Here is an 18,162-nt window from a genome sequence, read left to right as displayed (position 1 = left end):
CACATTAAATTCAATCATGATTACATTGTAGTAAAGCAGCGTGTGCACTTGATTAAAATTTCTGTTGCATTACGGAAGACCCTACCTGCAAAAAAAGATGTATGCTATCTAAATCTGTTATTAACCCACAATCAAACTTTTAGGCCGGAAATTTGCCTATTCATTAGACTAAATTTGGCTTTGAATAAGCCTCTAAAACTGTAAGCACTCTTAGATCGGTATTTGTTTCTTTTGTTAGTTTGTTTACTTAGTTTTTTGTGTTAGTACCGATCTGATCTGATCTTTCCCTTTTCATGATTTTTCCAACGACTTGTGTTTTATTATACATCTGTTCCATGTTAGGGGATCGATGGAGCGCATAAAAAAAAAAATGTTTAACCCCGCCATATATGCGCCTGTTCCAATCCAGAAACCTTTTATCTATTGATTGTCACTGGTCCAATTCATATTAGTTTACTTAATGATGTTGGTTTTGCTCATTGTTGAAGGTCGTGTTGTGGCATGTAAATGTTCAATTTCAATTTCGTGAATAGTTTCTTCAATACCATATCTCATTTCTTTCATATTTATGAAATGTTTTGAACCGTTCTTGGATCATATCATTTGTATGTACCATACAAAACTTCATACATGCATTTGAAAATTTTGAAAATATCAAATGACAAGAAATTTTAAAGTTCATGCAAAAAAAATATATCGTTTCTATTTCATATTGTGATTGAGTCTATAAAATGAACTCACCCTCGACATCATTTTCATTTACGAAATGAAAAAAATACCAATCAAGAGAAAACATAAAAGGTTAAACTACAACATTTATTTTAAATAACTTGAAGATCTGAGTAGTGATATATACTATTAAGAGACATTTTATATATTTCATAATTGATCACAACATTACAATCATGAATAAGTTGACATCCATATCAGTATATTTTTCCTAATTGAAAATGTAAGTTAAGTCGTATATATAGGTTTGTATATCCTCAAGCATCTGTGAATATTTCAACTTGTGTCTCAAATTTTCCCCCCGATTCACGATCAACTGCTGCAACGCTCATTTCCGTGTTCCCAAATATAAAGTCAACGTCAAATATACGTTTCTCCTTTGTCGGATTTGGGATATCAACCAACAATTTGCCGAGAAGAAGACACCCTTCTTCGTCAACATAGCGTGGATATGGGTTACGTGTAACATATATGTCTATTGTCAAACGTTCCTGGAATTCTTTGATCGTTCGGTATTCACGCGTAACTTTCGTATCAGCTGATACCTCCGTCTCCTGCTCTATTATTGTTTTAAAAACGCTTTTGCTGTACATTATGTCATTATATTCAAACATGTGTTCCAAATCATGTTTTGAATCATCATAACGAACAGCTACATCGACACCGTAAGTGTGCCCAATAATTCGTATTGCGATATAAGAGGGATCAAATCCATAGATAACAGCACCTTTCAATACCGATAAACCACAGTCAAATGGAACAATCACTCTTTTCGTCGGAAATTTATCTCGAACATGTTGCTGAAGCATTGTGCATTCAGCAAAGCCGCCAACCAACAGTATATTGTCGACCTCAGCAACTCGTTTGTTCTTCATTATGTGTTCGAGTAGGCTAATGAGTTTTTTTATTGTTGGCATAAAAAACTCAACAAATATTTCAGATTTAATTCTTAACTTATCTGTTCTAACAGAAACCTTTTCTGTGTGTGGATAAAAGTATTACCTCTTCGATGCTTTTGTTATGGATCTGTGAACACAGTTTCGATAGGGCAGCCATTGGCAATGACATTCGGATTGTGTCGGTCTCATCACAGTTAACGGTTCTCTTTTTACATTCAAACTCTCTCATCAAGTCGAGATAAGATTCGGGATATTCTTTTTTCATGGTCTCTAAAACCGATTTTCCAAAAATTGTATCCATGAATTGAAGAAATGCAGCATCAACAGATGTCCCACCACAGTTGCTCCCTGTAGATCGATGTATCTCTTTAAGTTTGTTACCTTCAATCTTTTCATGCACAGCAATGTCAGCAGTACCACCTGAAACATTAGGTTAATTAGATGTCATTTTGTATTTATCTACGTGGAGGTAGTTAAGCACTATGGTTAAATATTTGCCAAGTAATTTTGGCAAATAATCATTAGCTTTCAGTATTACTGATGAAGGTCACACACTAACAGCAATTCGAACGCACCAAATGTGTACAATCTACCTTTCGCTTATCGTAATTAATGCGGGAAATATATTTCTAGATGTTTTTTCATGGGACATTTTCCGTTGATCTCACGATTATGAAAAGATAATACTCCACATTTCATTCAAACATAATGTATTTGTAAATACATTTTTTTTTGTAACTCGATCTCTCAACCTCATCATTCTGGAATATCGCAAGAATTAAAAAAAGTGCTCTGAAAGTAAATGGGAAAACAATGATGTGTGTGTTTACGTATTAACACTGACACCGACACTAATTATACTGCACCAGATGCGCATTTCAACAGTTAATGTCTATTCAGATTTGATGCGGCCAACATATCAAAACCTAAGACAAACACTGAAGAGCTAATAAACCATAAAAGGACCAACAGTTTAGCCAAACACATACAAGAAATCAGAGCTATACAAGAGAAATAAAAAGTTATTAGTTTACTATTTTTAATGATCATTTTCACCTATTCCTTTTCGGTACTGCTAGTTGATTTAACTCTTCATGTTTCTGATACTTAAAAATTCGTGGTTTTAAAATTTTTGGATCTTGGCGTTCATGATGAAGGTAATTCCAGGAAAGAGCTTTGGACGCAACTAATCAATTAAGTGTAATTTTCTTCCACTTAATGCCGTGGTGGCAGATAGATTAACACAATGACTTTTTCAAATTATAAAAGAAACCTCCTAGGTCGACGACTATATATTTTTGTCCTGTTTCTTTCATCGAGTATTCATCTCTTGCACCGTACAAATGATCTTTACTCAGATGTTGACAATATACAGACGCACATTCTGGTTCTTGTTTCTGATACTTAAAAATTCGTGGTTTTAAAATTTTTGGATCTTGGCTTTCATGATGAAGGTAATTCCAGGAAAGAGCTTTGGACGCAACTAATCAATTAAGTGTAATTTTCTTCCACTTAATGCCGTGGTGGCAGATAGATCAACACAATGACTTTTTCAAATTATAAAAGAAACCTCCAAGGTCGACGACTATATATTTTTGTCCTGTTTCTTTCATCGAGTATTCATCTCTTGCACCGTACAGATGATCTTTACTCAGATGTTGACAATATACAGACGCACATTCTGGTTCTCGTTTCTGATACTTAAAAATTCGTGGTTTTAAAGTTTTTGGATCTTGGCGTTCATGATGAAGGTAATTCCAGGAAAGAGCTTTGGACGCAACTAATCAATTAAGTGTAATTTTCTTCCACTTAATGCCGTGGTGGCAGATAGATTAACACAATGACTTTTTCAAATTATAAAAGAAACCTCCAAGGTCGACGACTATATATTTTTGTCCTGTTTCTTTCATCGAGTATTCATCTCTTGCACCGTAAAAATGATCTTTACTCAGATGTTAACAATATACAGACGCACATTCTGGTTCTCGTTTCTGATACTTAAAAATTCGTGGTTTTAAAGATTTTGGATCTTGGCGTTCATGATGAAGGTAATTCCAGGAAAGAGCTTTGGACGCAACTAATCAATTAAGTGTAATTTTCTTCCACTTAATGCCGTGGTGGCAGATAGATTAACACAATGACTTTTTCAAATTATAAAAGAAACCTCCAAGGTCGACGACTATATATTTTTGTCCTGTTGCTTTCATCGAGTATTCATCTCTTGCACCGTACAAATGATCTTTACTCAGATGTTGACAATATACAGACGCACATTCTGGTTCTCGTTTCTGATACTTAAAAATTCGTGGTTTTAAAGTTTTTGGATCTTGGCGTTCATGATGAAGGTAATTCCAGGAAAGAGCTTTGGACGCAACTAATCAATTAAGTGTAATTTTCTTCCACTTAATGCCGTGGTGGCAGATAGATTAACACAATGACTTTTTCAAATTATAAAAGAAACCTCCAAGGTCGACGACTATATATTTTTGTCCTGTTTCTTTCATCGAGTATTCATCTCTTGCACCGTACAAATGATCTTTACTCAGATGTTGACAATATACAGACGCACATTCTGGTTCTAGCGCTATCGAGAGATTGCTGTTTGGTATGCCAGCCTGCAAATGTAAAGTAGGTACTTTTTAAGCTTTTCATCGACACATTCACATAACCTTAACTTCCTTCCCTTTAACATGTTTAATAGGTTTACATAAAATATGCAGTATACACATATTTCTAAAAGCCAAGACAGTAAGCGTTAGGACATGATCCCCTTGTAGGATCCTCAATATTGATCACGCCGGTTGTAAAATGAACCCCATATGTTACCGTAAATCAATGAGAGGGAACTTGAGATCAACGAATCGTTGGATGAACCTGTCTAAGCTGTTTTTAACCGGATAATAAAGAGACAAAATGTTTAAATTTCCTGTTACTTAACCTATTTTTATTATGAATTGTATTTTTTCCTGTCCTTGGCAAACATTTTTTTTTAATCTTATTTAATAATCTACAGGAACAAGAAAGTCTATATCGTTACCTTTCCTTTAACTTTCAATGAAAGCAAAGTATTGTTTTCACTTTCCTTCTGAAAGTAAAAACTGTTTTTTCTTCTTCGGAAAATTAAGAATCAAACAATTTATTTTCAAAAAAAATATTAACGACATCCCTCCCCCCCCCCCCCCTAAACAAGAAGTGTTAAACTCCAATAAATCACAGTGCTCATTCTAATAGTGGCGTGATCGTGATGAATCTACGAAATTACCGTCAATTATTATTGAGTGAATTATTTTTTTCTGATTTCCAGGTAGTGTTAAATATGTCCAAGTTGTATGCAAAAGCTTGAAAGAAAACAAAAACTTTGCTCATTAACTGTGCCAGTCTCCTTTCCTTGATTTTTACATGTATAATTTAGTAAAAAGTCCACCCTACAGATATCGACTTACCTTTACTGCACTCCTCCTCATAAACTGCTTGGACTTTTCACTCCATATAGCAGGAACGGTTAAAGTCCATTTTATGTCGTCAATTTTTAATGTTGCCATGTTCCCTTTATGTTGAAACATTGTCATCAGATGATCAACTAGTGCTTTTATCGACATAGCAAATACTTCAAAAGCAGGAAGCTGTTTTCCGTTCATCTCGACAGCCATCATTTCTTTGCTTTGAAACTTAAAGGAATGAAAGGAAAACAATAACTGAGAGGAAAGAAAATTCTAACATAAATCGAATAATTTTGTTTTGGTAACACTTGTGTTTATTAGGTGCTTTCGATGGAAGTGTCCAAATAAAAGGGTTTCGTTGATTGATTCGACCCGCAAGAAAACAGTATTATAGAGGTTATAAATAATGGTTTACATTTACTTTTCATATGTTTAACTATGCTATGAGATCAAACAGAACAAAGAAAATCGACCTTATTATTTTGTACTTGCTGAACTGTCCATTTATGTTTTACTATCTTTTCATATTGATTATTACAGCGGGTGACGGGCCAGTCTAATTGTAATTTAGAATAGGGACATTTAGCTGGATTTTCCCTGTAAGTTATATTTAAGATAAATCATGGATTAAATAGTAAACATAATTACAGTCTTGGATATAATTTTCAGTTCTGTTATTACTTACTGTTGGTAATAAATTTTTTACTAATAAAAAAAAATATTCGTCTATGATAATGCTCAAGTAGTTGGGAAATATACATATATGGTGTAGTATCATTTTATAAATTGTGGTACGCACTAAATTTAACAATAGTTCGTAAGGCTAAAAGACTAAAACAAAAATAAAAACAGTTTAAAAAATAAACAATACTAAAAAAGTAATGCTTAAAACTATAAACGATATCCGAAAATATTTTGTGTGAAACTATATAGATAAAATAAAAAACAAAACAAAAATAAAATAAAATAAAATAAAATAAAATAAAATAAAATAAAATAAAAACAGAAAGTTGCGTAAAAATAAAATATAAAAAAATGAATAAATACATATACAGATAAATCGACCCATTAATAAAATAAGCAAATACTTAATTAACTTAATTTGATCAACGAAATACATTAAATAAATAGCTATATAGATATATAGAACTGTCCAATAAATAAAGGCAATAGTAGTAAACCGCTGTTCTAGAAATAGAACTCTCATGATCAGTTCTAAAGTAGAACGGTCAGAATCAGTTCTTAGGTAAAACTGTCAGAATCAGTTTCAGGATAGAACTGTAAGAAACAGTTTTAGGGTAGAACTGTAAGAATCAGTTTTAGGGTAGAACTGTACTTCCTTAGAACAATTCTGGATAGTTCTACCATAGACCAATTTTGGACAATTCTAACCAAGAACAATTTTGGAACCTCTTTTAAATGATAATATATTGTCGTAACTAAAATCCCGTTCCTTTTTCCCCGAATTTGACAAACTGAATTAGATTTATCATCCGGTTTGTACTAACATGAGCAAAACGACGGGTTCTACATGTGAAGCATGATCTGCCAACCCTTCCGGAGCACCTGAGATCACACCTAGTTTTTGGTGAAGTTCGTGTTGCTCAGTCTTTAGTTTTCTCTCTGGTGTTTTGTGTACTGTTGTTTGTCTGTAAGTCTTTTTTCTTTTTTTTTAGCCATGGCGTTGTCAGTTTGTTTTCGACTTTTGTTTTCGAGTTTGGATGTCCCTTTGTTGTCTTTCGCCTCTCTTCTAGGGTAGAACTATCAGGAGCTGTAATATGTTAGAACTATCCTTAGTGTTCGAGGTTAGAATTGTTCAAAATTGTTCTAGGTTAGAACTGTCCAAAATTGTTCTAGGTTAGAACTATCCAGAACTGTTCTACGGAAGAACTGTTTTTGTTAGGAACTGTTCTAAAGGTGTCAGGAGAACTGTTTTCCAGACTGTTTCCTAGCAGTTCCTTGCACATTTTAAGAGAGGTTAAATAAAATCCAAACTATTAATAAATTATTTCGATGACCCCATTTAAAGAATTTTAAATCATCAAGACACAACATTTTTTATACCAATTACATATATTTTTTAAACAAAATTCCAGATCTGGAGCGTCACAGATTTCGAAAAGAAGCATTCTAAAGTAAAATAATCACTTGTTCGCATTTTATTTAGTATTTACATTCTATACATATATTGGCCTGGTCCACAAATATTTAAGTTATTGTCTCTCTGGGGGTATTTACGATACATTTGCCATCTGTCTATATGCGAATGCAGTTCAACAATGCAATGCACACCAAAATTCATATAAAAGTGCATTTAGGTTGGTAGGCCTTGGTAGCTTACAATTTTTCGATTAATTTTTCTTATATTTACACCATTGAAAGTGTATAGGGGTCCATGCATCATCTGTCATTATATTGTAATTATATAATTGTTAATGTATAATTGTTATCCTCTTGTAGGACCATACGTGTGCCTAAGTTGTAATAAATTGTCTTGTCTTGTCTTGTCTTGTCCTGTCAAAAGCTATTGAAATTCACTGTTGCATTTGATGTTTAGGGTATATTCAATATGACAAGTTTTTGGGGTACCTTTTAAAACGTTCTAAAACACTAGAAGGTAAACAAATATATTGTTATGTGTGCTTTGCACATGTTCCCAATGGGAACAAACAATTCTGTTAAAATGCGTAGAAGAAACATATTTTAAAAGTAAATCGGAAATGGCATGTTATTATTTATATCAAGAATGTAAATAAATGGTTAAACATTATTGAACAAGTAAAACATTCTGGCACTCTCAGATAACACATTAATTTTTTTAAACTTTGCCAGAAAAAAGCTAACGTTTAATTCTTGCAAAAGATTGCTGAAAACAATAATTGTTTATGAATTTTGAAAATCACAAACGTTTATTGAATTTGACCGTTTGAAATCTACAAAATTTATAAACATCTTGGCTTACAAATACAAGAAAAAAGAACAGTTTTGGACAAAATCATATTTTCCCCCTATAAAACCTTCTACAGTCTCTCTTTCCATTATTTTTGTGTGCTTAATTGAAAAGTGTATGGTCTAAATAATAACTGTGATTAGGCGAATAAGGAAATTTAGTAATATTTAGTATGGAACGATTACCCAGGGTCGATTGACATATCAACATTCAAAATACGTAATGTTGGTTTCCTTCCCCACGACGACAAAATCCCATTGTCATCGAGTCAACAGACGACGCTAAATTTAATGTATCCTAAAAATAAACAGACAGTCTGTTCCTATCTTTGTGCTGATGTTGGTTATCTGTTAGCATAAATTATACTAGAATGGTTGCTCAGATCATATCTTCTAGGATATTGTCGTTTGTATTTGAAAAACCAAAGACATATATATAGTTAAATAAAGCTTATCGCTTATATAATTAGCACCGAAACATTACAACATCATATTCAATCTATTTTGCTCCAGTTAAAGTTTTCCCAAACATTCCAAAATTTTATCTAAATGATGTGAAGAGTCATTCCAAAAACTCCTCAGTAAATAGTATACATAGTACATAAGATTTATTTCCCAACACTCCTCAGTACATATTATTCATAGTACATAAGATTCATTCCCAAAATTCCTCAGTACATAGTAAAGAAACATTGCATGGATGCATGTGAGTTTTTCTACTTATACAGCTTTTGATTTTTGACCCTTTGAAAACAATCCAATTCTCTGATTTAATAATGCTTGGTGGAGTCGAAAATTTCTAATTTTCTAAAAAAATGATGCTGCATCACTCTCGTAACCAACTGTAAACAACATACTAAATACCTGGTCACTGTCTCAATAACCATGATAACCGCTAGGTTAACACGCCTTGACTTCCAATATATGTTTAAGAGTTGTCTCCAATACCCCAGGTCTAGCCCCTTTATTGGTCAAAAAGAATTTTGTTACGATTTTCAAGTGATGTTTATCCATAAAATAAACAATTTTCTACGGTAAAACTACTATTGCAAAAAAGCGTCATGAAATATGGCAAATTGTACATGTTTTTGTAACATTTCTCATGAAAGGATAACCTTAACCGTACTGAATAAATTTGTTATACACAATTTACTTCAAACAGAGGCTTTTGTGTTTGTTTAATAATGTCCTTCTTGTTCATTATGATTAATACTCTATGTTTAAGCAAATCTTTCAAAATTTCAGTAGAGTGACATTTTTCGGACTTAGAAACATATACATGTAACCACCATTATAATTTTAATATGAAAATAAACACATGATGAAGGTGTGAAACTAATTATTACAGGTTAGTAAAGATTGAAAAAACTTATGAAAATGACTCTAGTGTAAAATTAATTCAGAGGCAATTGATCCAATCTCTTTGAAAGCTACAAAAAACAATAATGTCCTTCAAACGGAAATAATGACTAGTAACGAGCTGATTAAAGTTTAAGCACTTACCGAGAAATCAGTACTTCCACGATGAGCAAATGAAAATGTTTCATTGATAAACACAGTCCTTAACATTCTGTCAATCGCTTCAATTTGAAATCCCTGAAAAGAGGATTGAAGTCTACTTTTAGGGTGAACTACAATGCGAATACAAAAGACTAAAATATGGATCTTATATGGACTAGCCTGTTTTATTTCTTGAAATATATGCATAAAATCCTACTTGTTTCGTTCTTTCCTAGGGTTTTATCATTTTCTCATCAGTTTTAGAAAAATAAGACTGATTAGTCGCAGACTTGGTAGAAGGAAATTTTACAAAATGACAATAACTGTTTACATGTATATATCTATATCTAGTGCCGCCGCGCTTTTATGAATTCATCTCTATCAGAAATGCGCTCAAACTATAAATTTGAAATTGAATATACAAGAATGAATGAATATAAGACTTTTTACGTAAAAACAGACAAAAAATCTAAATTATACTTTCCAAGGTTTGTGAAAATATCGTGTTACTGCACAAGTAGCGTAGTTTTTGTTTCAGTTTTAGTATCTGACGACTAATCATTGTAGGTGGTTCGCTGTATAGAAATTACCTCATGTAAATTCATCTTAAACCTTTGAAAGAAGTAGTAATCTGAATGTTTCCCTTCTTGCGACAAATCAGCGTACTTATTTTCGGCATCATATCCAAAATCAACCAACTTTCTATCAGCATCTAGCAGCAAACAAGTGGGAGTTTTCTCAGAGAAAAAACCTTTGCCACCTGAGTTCCATGGTTGATTTGTGTAGATTTTAGGCTCCACATCTTTTCCTTCCAGGTAATTTTTGTAATCATTTTTTGATGACCATGCATAACCAGAATATGATGTACCAAAGTCTATAGCAGCCACAAATAGATAATTGTTTTGCGGAGATGTCTGCTCATTGTTTTCATAACCTTCAACGGTGACTCCTGGTGTAGATTCCATTCCTTATATGAACTGTTAACCTTAAAATAAATAAAGTTCGGTAATGTCCATATTTGTCCCCAAATATTAAGTCCTTTGTTTCAAGAAAAAAAGTTAGAAAGTGAAAAAGAACTATTTTTTTCACAGGTTTTTCTCATAGATAGTTAAAAATTTACAATTAAAATATGCCATAATTAGAGATTATGGTGAAATTTGACAAAAGTGTCTAGATTTCAACCAAATTTAGGTCAAAGAAACATAGAGCGCAGGCTTCGGCACACTAAATATCGAAGTCAGCTATGAAAAAACTTTTTAGTCGACGAATGCGCGCTATGTTTCCAGTCTAAAAATACAATTTTAACTAGCTTTCAGTAACTGCGAGTACTCTCAAATCGTACTTTCGTGTTAATTTGACCAGTTGACACCATTTGTAATGCATTTCTGTAAATAAATGTTTACTTATTTAGTGTTATATCACGTCTCACTATTTTCAATATGTACCACCTTTGATAAATATTTAGTATGACGATAAATTTTCACTTCTGTTCTCGTACTCTGAACAACAAATTTATTAATTTTGTAAAAAAATGTTTACTTCCGTTCTCCTAACAAAAAAATTACTATATTTAAATTTACCTGTGTACGTTGTTTGATTTAACGCGATTTTGTCCCAGGTAAGAGTTGTCTTATTGACACTCTTGCTACAAATTTTTTATTACTACCTGTAACGTCTATGTTATATAGGCATTTACGTTTTAATATTGTATTTATATTGTGTCATAGATCAAACTTATTCGTTCAGTGTATGTTTACTAGTTTTTGTTCAAATGTCTTTTTGATCGAGTTAAGCCATTTCAATTTATATTTTATGTTGTAATGTTACACTACTGTTTCAGGTTAGGCTGAAGGTTTGCGCCTGTTAAAACGTTTAAATCTGCTGTATATTTATGCACCTGTCCTAAGTCAGGAGCCTGTTGTTCAGTGGTTGTCGTTTGTTGGTGTGGTTCATAGGTGTTTCTCGTTTCTCGTTTTTTATATAGATTAGACTGTTGGTTTTCCAGTTTGAATTAATTTACACTAGTCATTTTGGGGCCTTTTATAGCTTGCTGTTCGGTGTGAGCTAAGGCTCCGTGTTGAAGGCCGTACTTGGGCCTCTAATTGTTAACTTTTTATTCATTGTGACTTGGATAGAGAGTTGTCTCATTGGCACTCATACCACATCTTCTTATTTATAATGGAAACTTATCTGTTCCCTTGAATTATCGTGGAAATTTTATAAATGTTTGCTATTTGCGATATCATGAAAAGAACGCTAATATGTAAATTTGTAGCATATAGACATATTTCCTATCTTGTCATTGTTTTAGCTATAACTCATTGTAGTAATTATCTATAAATCCTAATTTAAGATTTTACCTGCAAATAGGGGCCATTTTATGGCCGAATCGAACCTTCTCCTTAGGAAGGACCAAGCAAGATAGAGCAAGTTTATAATCAACATCAAATAAGATCATCGTTTCAAAAGTTCAACGACCGCCATCATAACACAATATTAGAGATACCAGCTTAATTACATTTAGTACGCCATACCTTTTTTGGCAGAAAAAAAAATCTCAGGGGGAAATACAAACTTTTTCATGGAAGAAGTATTTAATAGTTATGCAGATGTATCATTCAATCCTTAGCCAGTCAAACAACAACAGTATTTTGTGCATATGTTTCATTTAACCCATAGCCACAGAGGACGGCAACAGGTTTATACACATGTTACATTATTTTTTTTTATTTTAAGATTATATTCAAAATCAGAATGAAGAGAAAAAATTACTGTGTGTCGTTTTGATTTTTCGTAGATTGTTACACATTAGGCAGGTATTTTGAATTGTTTTACATTTTTCGCATTGGAGTCTATTATAGCTGACTATACGGTATGGGTTTTTTTATTGTTGAAGGCCGTATGGTGACCTATAACTGCTTTTATCCACGTCATTTGAACTATGTGAATAGTAATCTAAGTGGCAAACAGTTTATCAAAATATTTTTGAATATGAAAGAAACTAGAGAGACCTGTCAAAAGAAATCAACATCAGCGAATTGGTGATCACCACTATGAAAACCAGACACATTGTTACAACAGAAAAAAAACCTTCAAAGTTTCTTTGTCATTGGAAGCAGGACAGATATATTTCATGTTTTTGTGCTTGTATGCACTAAGCATGTCCTATTTGTCTTAAGTACTATACAACACGTTCTGGCTTTGTTGAGATACTTCAGATACATAAAGTAGAATTGTTTATGTAATGGCGCATGAAAAGAATGTGACTTTTATGTAAAAATAAGCAAAAGACCATATTGACACTTTTCCTCAGTCAAACTGTTACATCAACGAATACAACAAATATTTCCGTTAAATACATTGTATGGTACAAGTGTATATTCTGTCAGTTTTTTATATCATTTTTTCTATAACTATTTCAGCTGCATTCATGAGCTAAAGGATTAAGGGAATATTCCACTATATAAATCAAGTCTCTTTAACAGTTGAAAAACAGTACTATTTCGAAGTAAAGATTTTGTAATTTTTTTAAATCTTATAATCTTTTAATCTCTAAGAGGTTCTATTTTTATTTATTTTAATACTGTAAGTGTAAAAATATACGTTCAGATCTGTTATCTGTTCAAGCACTAAGGGACTATTCTTTTACTCCTTGTGTAGTGTTTTTCATATCATTGTCAGTTTGCTTGTTTTGACAGCAAATGGAGAACACCTGATCTCTTTCTGGTAAGATAATGAAGAATTCTATTTGGTTAAATTTGTGACACAGGTATTGATTTACTTGACAATATATATCAGTCTGTAAAAATCTTTATGCATTTGTATAATTGTTTCGTATCTGGTACGACATGCACTGTGAAATATTTGTTAGAGTGCCTCCTTTATGTTCTCGTAATCATGGTCAAGAAGATTTATACTTTGCAGTGTTTGTATATTAATCCTCAGTAATAGTAAATGTTTATGTCACTATGTGTTATGTATTCTTTTCATTATATCACTTAAAACCTGTATGTTATAATGTTCATAAAATAGATACAAAAATTCTTTACAGGGTTATTCGAGATATTGTTACGCGCCTACGAGGTCAGACTCACGATAAACCTAATACACATAAGATTAGATATATCATGAAATAAACATGTCTGTACGACGTATCAATGAAACAACTTATATATATATATATAATTTATGACATCGAGTGTACAATAGGTGTATAATAAGTGCGGAATCTTATTAGGGACAAAGTGAAACTAAAATAACCATAGACATTTTTCAAAGTTAAGCAAAACATTTGACACTAAAAGACTTCATCTCGAAATTAAAAAGTCGAAATGTCGATGTTTATGATGTACAAAATCGTTATTTTGAGTTAATATAGTCGAAATTTCGAGATATAGAAAGTAGTCATTTTGAGTTTAAAAAAGTCAAAATCCCAATTTAGAAAAAAGAAAAATTTCCAGATTCAAGCAAATTAAAATTTTGAATAAATGTCGAAATTGTACGATGATTTTAAAATGTAAAATGTTTAACTGAAAATTTTTTTCAATGATATGTTTTTTTTTACTTTGTTTTAATATGCTTCCGTAAAACATTTCTCGTTTAAATCGAAATGGTAGAACTATGTCTAGTTATACGAAACAAATACAAATAACTCTTGTTTGTCTTATTCAATTACTCGATTTTTCAGTAAAGTTTGACATTAAAAGACTTCAACTCGAAATTAAAAAATCGAAAGTCGTAAATAAAAGTCGAAATTTTGATATTTATGATGTACAAAATCGTTATTTTGAGTTAATATAGTAAAAATTTCGGGATATAGAAAGTAGTTATTTTGAGTTTAAAAAAGTCAAAATTCAATTTAGAAAAAAAAATCCAGATTCAACATGTTCAAGCAAATTAAAATTTTCAATGATATTTTTTTTTACTTTGTTTTAATACGCTTCCGTAAAACAGTTCTCGTTTAAACCGAAATGGTAGAACTAAGTATAGTTATACGAAACAAATACAAATAACTCTTGTTTGTCTTTTTCAATTACTTGATTTTTCAGTTTTCTAAAGTACAGTCAATAAACGTATTTAGAACGTTACGATTTGTAAACATGCTTGTTAACATCTTAAGCTTTTTATGTTTTTTTTTATAAATCTTTGATTAATTAAATACAACCTAGTCAATGTGAAGCTAATATTTTTTACAAGGAGGTTCAAGTAATAAGAAACAACTACATTTCCTGCAGTAACCAGTAACAATAAGCATCGTTTTTCAGCACACAAAGACTAAGGAATGTACTTCATTCAGTATGTTATTCTTTTGTTTTAATTATTCAGTTAGAAATCGAAATATTAATCTTATGAATAACTGATATTTTGGTGTTTAAATCTCTATTTCATGAAATCACTTGACAATTGTTTGTTTGTTCCAATATTATATATATATAAAAATATAAAATTTAAAAAAACGGAGATTGTGCAGTTTTATTTAAATAACAGTTGGTATGATATTTCTTCAATCCTTTCAAAATCATAATTATTTCAATGATACATGAACTAAAGTTAATGTGCGTAAACTTGTTTAAAGAAATAAACTTGGGCTTACCTCTTCAAATAGCTTGAAAAAATTGTTTATCCTCAAACCATTTAAAGATGATAAATGACTGATGATTACAAAATAGAAGAAGGGCAAAGTTTGCTTTTACATTTTCTATATCAAAGGATCAAAGTGAAAGTAAAAGTAAATTTAAAAGTTATTACTGCTGGTGAAATACAGTGTATTAAGTTTTAAAACATGTATATGTACATCTGAAAAGCTCCTACTGAATTTGTTTTTTTTTTTAATTTGACAAAGTTTAACTCTACATAGACACACCGAAGTTTTGTTTTACGACGCCTATGAAACAGACTGAAATCTTAATATGATAGAGAATACGTAGTTGAAAGAAGAATATATTCATTGCAATAATCCAAAAATCTGTTGGAAATCATGCAACGGACAATATTTGACTCATATCAAATTTTCAGTATATAGACAAAAAATAAAAATAAAAAATGTATACAATGAAAAAATTATCTAACCTTTTTGGCCAGAGTTCAGAAAATCCAAAACACTGGTTTTCAATTTACATGATTTAGACTAAATAATTTTAATAGATATATTTGTCAACTCTCCGTCTTTCACTTTAATTTGTATAATACATCAATAGTTGCCATGCAAATCCACACAAACAAAATGTCACAATCGTTATAGTACACAATCGGTAAAACTACAGATCAAACTAATATTTTGGTATCTAAAGATCTAAGACCGTCAGCGCGAAAACATGTCGCTAGTGAGTTTCGAAATAATCATATGGTATCGGGTTTACAATGCGTGAATGTGACACTAAAACTTATGTAGTGTCGATTTCATTTGTTCTTCCTCCTAAGTCTGTTTGAGTAGTTTTTGTGTAAGGAAGACACCCCTATTAATTAAGTCTGTTTCATATTGACATGTTCGATCGTGAAGTATGAATTGAGATATGTTAATGCTATACGATTGGGTAGAGGGTATTTTACTGCAGGAAATCAGAAGCTGACAATTGGAAGGTAGAACTAATCATATTTGTCAGAGATTCTAGTCTGAAGTCGTCAATCTGTCAATATAGAGGAAAAGATCAAGATGAAAAGATACGAAGCAGATCCGATAGTTTCGGTAATATCTTTAATCTAAAGTGCATTAGAAATATGAAATGTAAGCATGAAATATGTGTTATTGAGTGACAGGACATCATCTAATTCAATATACTAGTGTCTAAAAGTTGAATTAAAGAATTGTCCAAGATATATTATATATCTTTGAGAAGGTTTTGTATTGATAATGCGTCATGAGTACAAACAACAATTCGGCCAGTAGGGATGCACACTTATTACTATTTGAAATAACGACAGTCTGTTGAAATATCAATCCACAAGCTCAACAAATGTATTATCGATCAAAAAGTCCAGCATTTTGATGATGTTATTTTCTGTTTTTGGCATTAGTGCAATTCTTCACAAAGTAAGATTTTCATGGCCTACAACAAGGAATATGTATCTACATATATGCAGAGGTGTAAAGAATAAAACACCTAAATTAAAAGTTTTGATTTTACTGCAAAATTGTTAAGATTGTGAATGTAGATTTTGCAATAAATCTTTAGGGTTTAAATAATTCACACCTGCTTCACACTGCTATATCAGTACACCTCATTACAATATTTTTGAAGGCCATAGTTTAAAAATAACAAAAATTGATATCCCATTTTTTTTATTTTTATTTTCTGAAAGCGATTAATAATGTCCATCAAAAAAGTATGTATTTCCGCATATAAGTTTTGTTATGGGTTTTCATTACATGTTAAATGAAAATAATTGTTAAGATATTGTTTACGTTCTTACTCTTAATTTTTAACTCAGAAAAACATATATGAAGAATCATAGCAACTGGGTATTTATTTATTGTCCATTTCATTTAACATATTGTGTACCTCGTGAGGTTAATAAAAAGTAACATAAAAAAAAAAAAACAAAAAAAAAACGAAATATTACTCATTAGAATATATATATACTCCGCTACTACTCTTTTTACAACTAACAGTGGAACAACTAGTACTACTACTACAACCCCGTTATTTTGTTGTGAAAAAGGAAAAAAGTTGACAAAAGTATCGAAACGCTATGTCTAAAGATTACTGAACTTACTAAATGTACAATTTTCCAAATGTCCTCTTGATTATTTACACGATAACAGAACCGAAAGTATGTTTCAATTTCCGCGTGATAAAGTTCTTTACGTAATATTAACTACCAACCAGTTATCAGTAAAACAGGTGCAATCTTGTGAATCCATATCAAATCACCCAAATGACAAAATTATTATTATGTTAAAGATTGTTTACATTTATAATATAGGAATAAATGGAGAAGTAGGATGTACATCAATGAGATAGGTATCAGTTAGTTTGTGTTTGAATACCAGTATCTAAATGACATATGTACTAAAGTAAAAAAACAGAATGATGAAAGATGTACATTAAAGTGTCTTTTTTTAGGATGACTTACCACACAGCTTTAATGGAACGATCATTAGCAAACTGGTTTTAAGAAACTGTTACAAGTCGTCCAAACAGTAGTCACTTGGGCTTTATTTATGGTCCTACTCGAGGTTATCAAGGACCGGTTGCAAATGTGATTATATTATCAGCTAGTATTAGAAAAAAAAGAAATTAGTTCCCATGTTTAGAATGGCATTTCTTAGAACAGATACTTTCGCTAATATAAAAATATTTGGTTAACTGGTTAATTCTATAAACAGGAATTCAAAATGAGGAGCCCCGCTTGGTTCACCGTCCTATTATCTGATAGCTCCAACCGTACTGAATAAAAATAAATATATGGTTACTAGATATTTTAATAAACTGAAGAGTACATTTTCAAAATCGGAAGTAAAAATTGCATTATGTAATTGGGTTAATATACCGTATTCAAACATATGAATGTTAGGTACTTTTGTCAACCGGAAGTGATTTTGCAAACCAGAAATGCCTTTTTGTTGTAGAAATTTGTACCAATTTGTAGCAAAATCTCAACATGTATGATTGATATGTACGTTCTGAAGGAAAACGATACTTCCA

General features: G+C 31.4%; 1 protein-coding gene across 5 annotated transcripts; it reads right to left on the bottom strand.

Annotated features, from left to right (window-relative positions):
- Positions 1-808: 808 nt before the first annotated feature.
- LOC127724216 (heat shock 70 kDa protein 12B-like) lies at positions 809-17,288 on the bottom strand. 5 transcript variants are annotated; one of them, XR_007992396.1, is made up of 6 exons: positions 17,231-17,288; positions 10,108-10,502; positions 9,521-9,613; positions 5,072-5,296; positions 3,199-4,243; positions 809-2,901 (listed from the first exon to the last, which is right to left on the bottom strand). XR_007992396.1 is itself a non-coding variant. In XM_052231114.1 (6 exons), exons 2-6 carry the CDS (start codon positions 10,480-10,482, stop codon positions 1,693-1,695), a joined length of 1,203 nt encoding a protein of 400 aa, XP_052087074.1. In that variant the 5' UTR covers positions 10,483-10,502; positions 17,231-17,288; the 3' UTR covers positions 809-1,692. The 5 variants fall into 5 exon arrangements, 1 of the variants encoding a protein (XP_052087074.1); XR_007992397.1 differs by having other exon boundaries at positions 809-2,048; XR_007992398.1 differs by having other exon boundaries at positions 809-2,048; positions 3,496-4,243.
- Positions 17,289-18,162: the final 874 nt, after the last annotated feature.

The sequence above is a fragment of the Mytilus californianus genome, unplaced genomic scaffold, assembly GCF_021869535.1.
Source record: "Mytilus californianus isolate M0D057914Y unplaced genomic scaffold, xbMytCali1.0.p SCAF_14, whole genome shotgun sequence".
NCBI classification, from domain to species: Eukaryota; Metazoa; Mollusca; class Bivalvia; order Mytilida; family Mytilidae; genus Mytilus; species Mytilus californianus.
Note: the sequence above shows the minus strand (reverse complement) of the source record. Positions and strands in the feature narration are given on the sequence as shown.

Coding starts and splice junctions, on each gene's coding strand:
- LOC127724216 (XM_052231114.1), bottom strand. CDS start 10,482: ATGGAATCTACACCAGGAGTCACCGTTGAAGGTTATGAAAACAATGAG. Junction 9,614..10,107: donor TTAAGATGAATTTACATGAG/GTAATTTCTATA, acceptor TCCTCTTTTCAG/GGATTTCAAATTGAAGCGAT. Junction 4,244..5,071: donor TGAGGAGGAGTGCAGTAAAG/GTAAGTCGATAT, acceptor TTACATTTGCAG/GCTGGCATACCAAACAGCAA.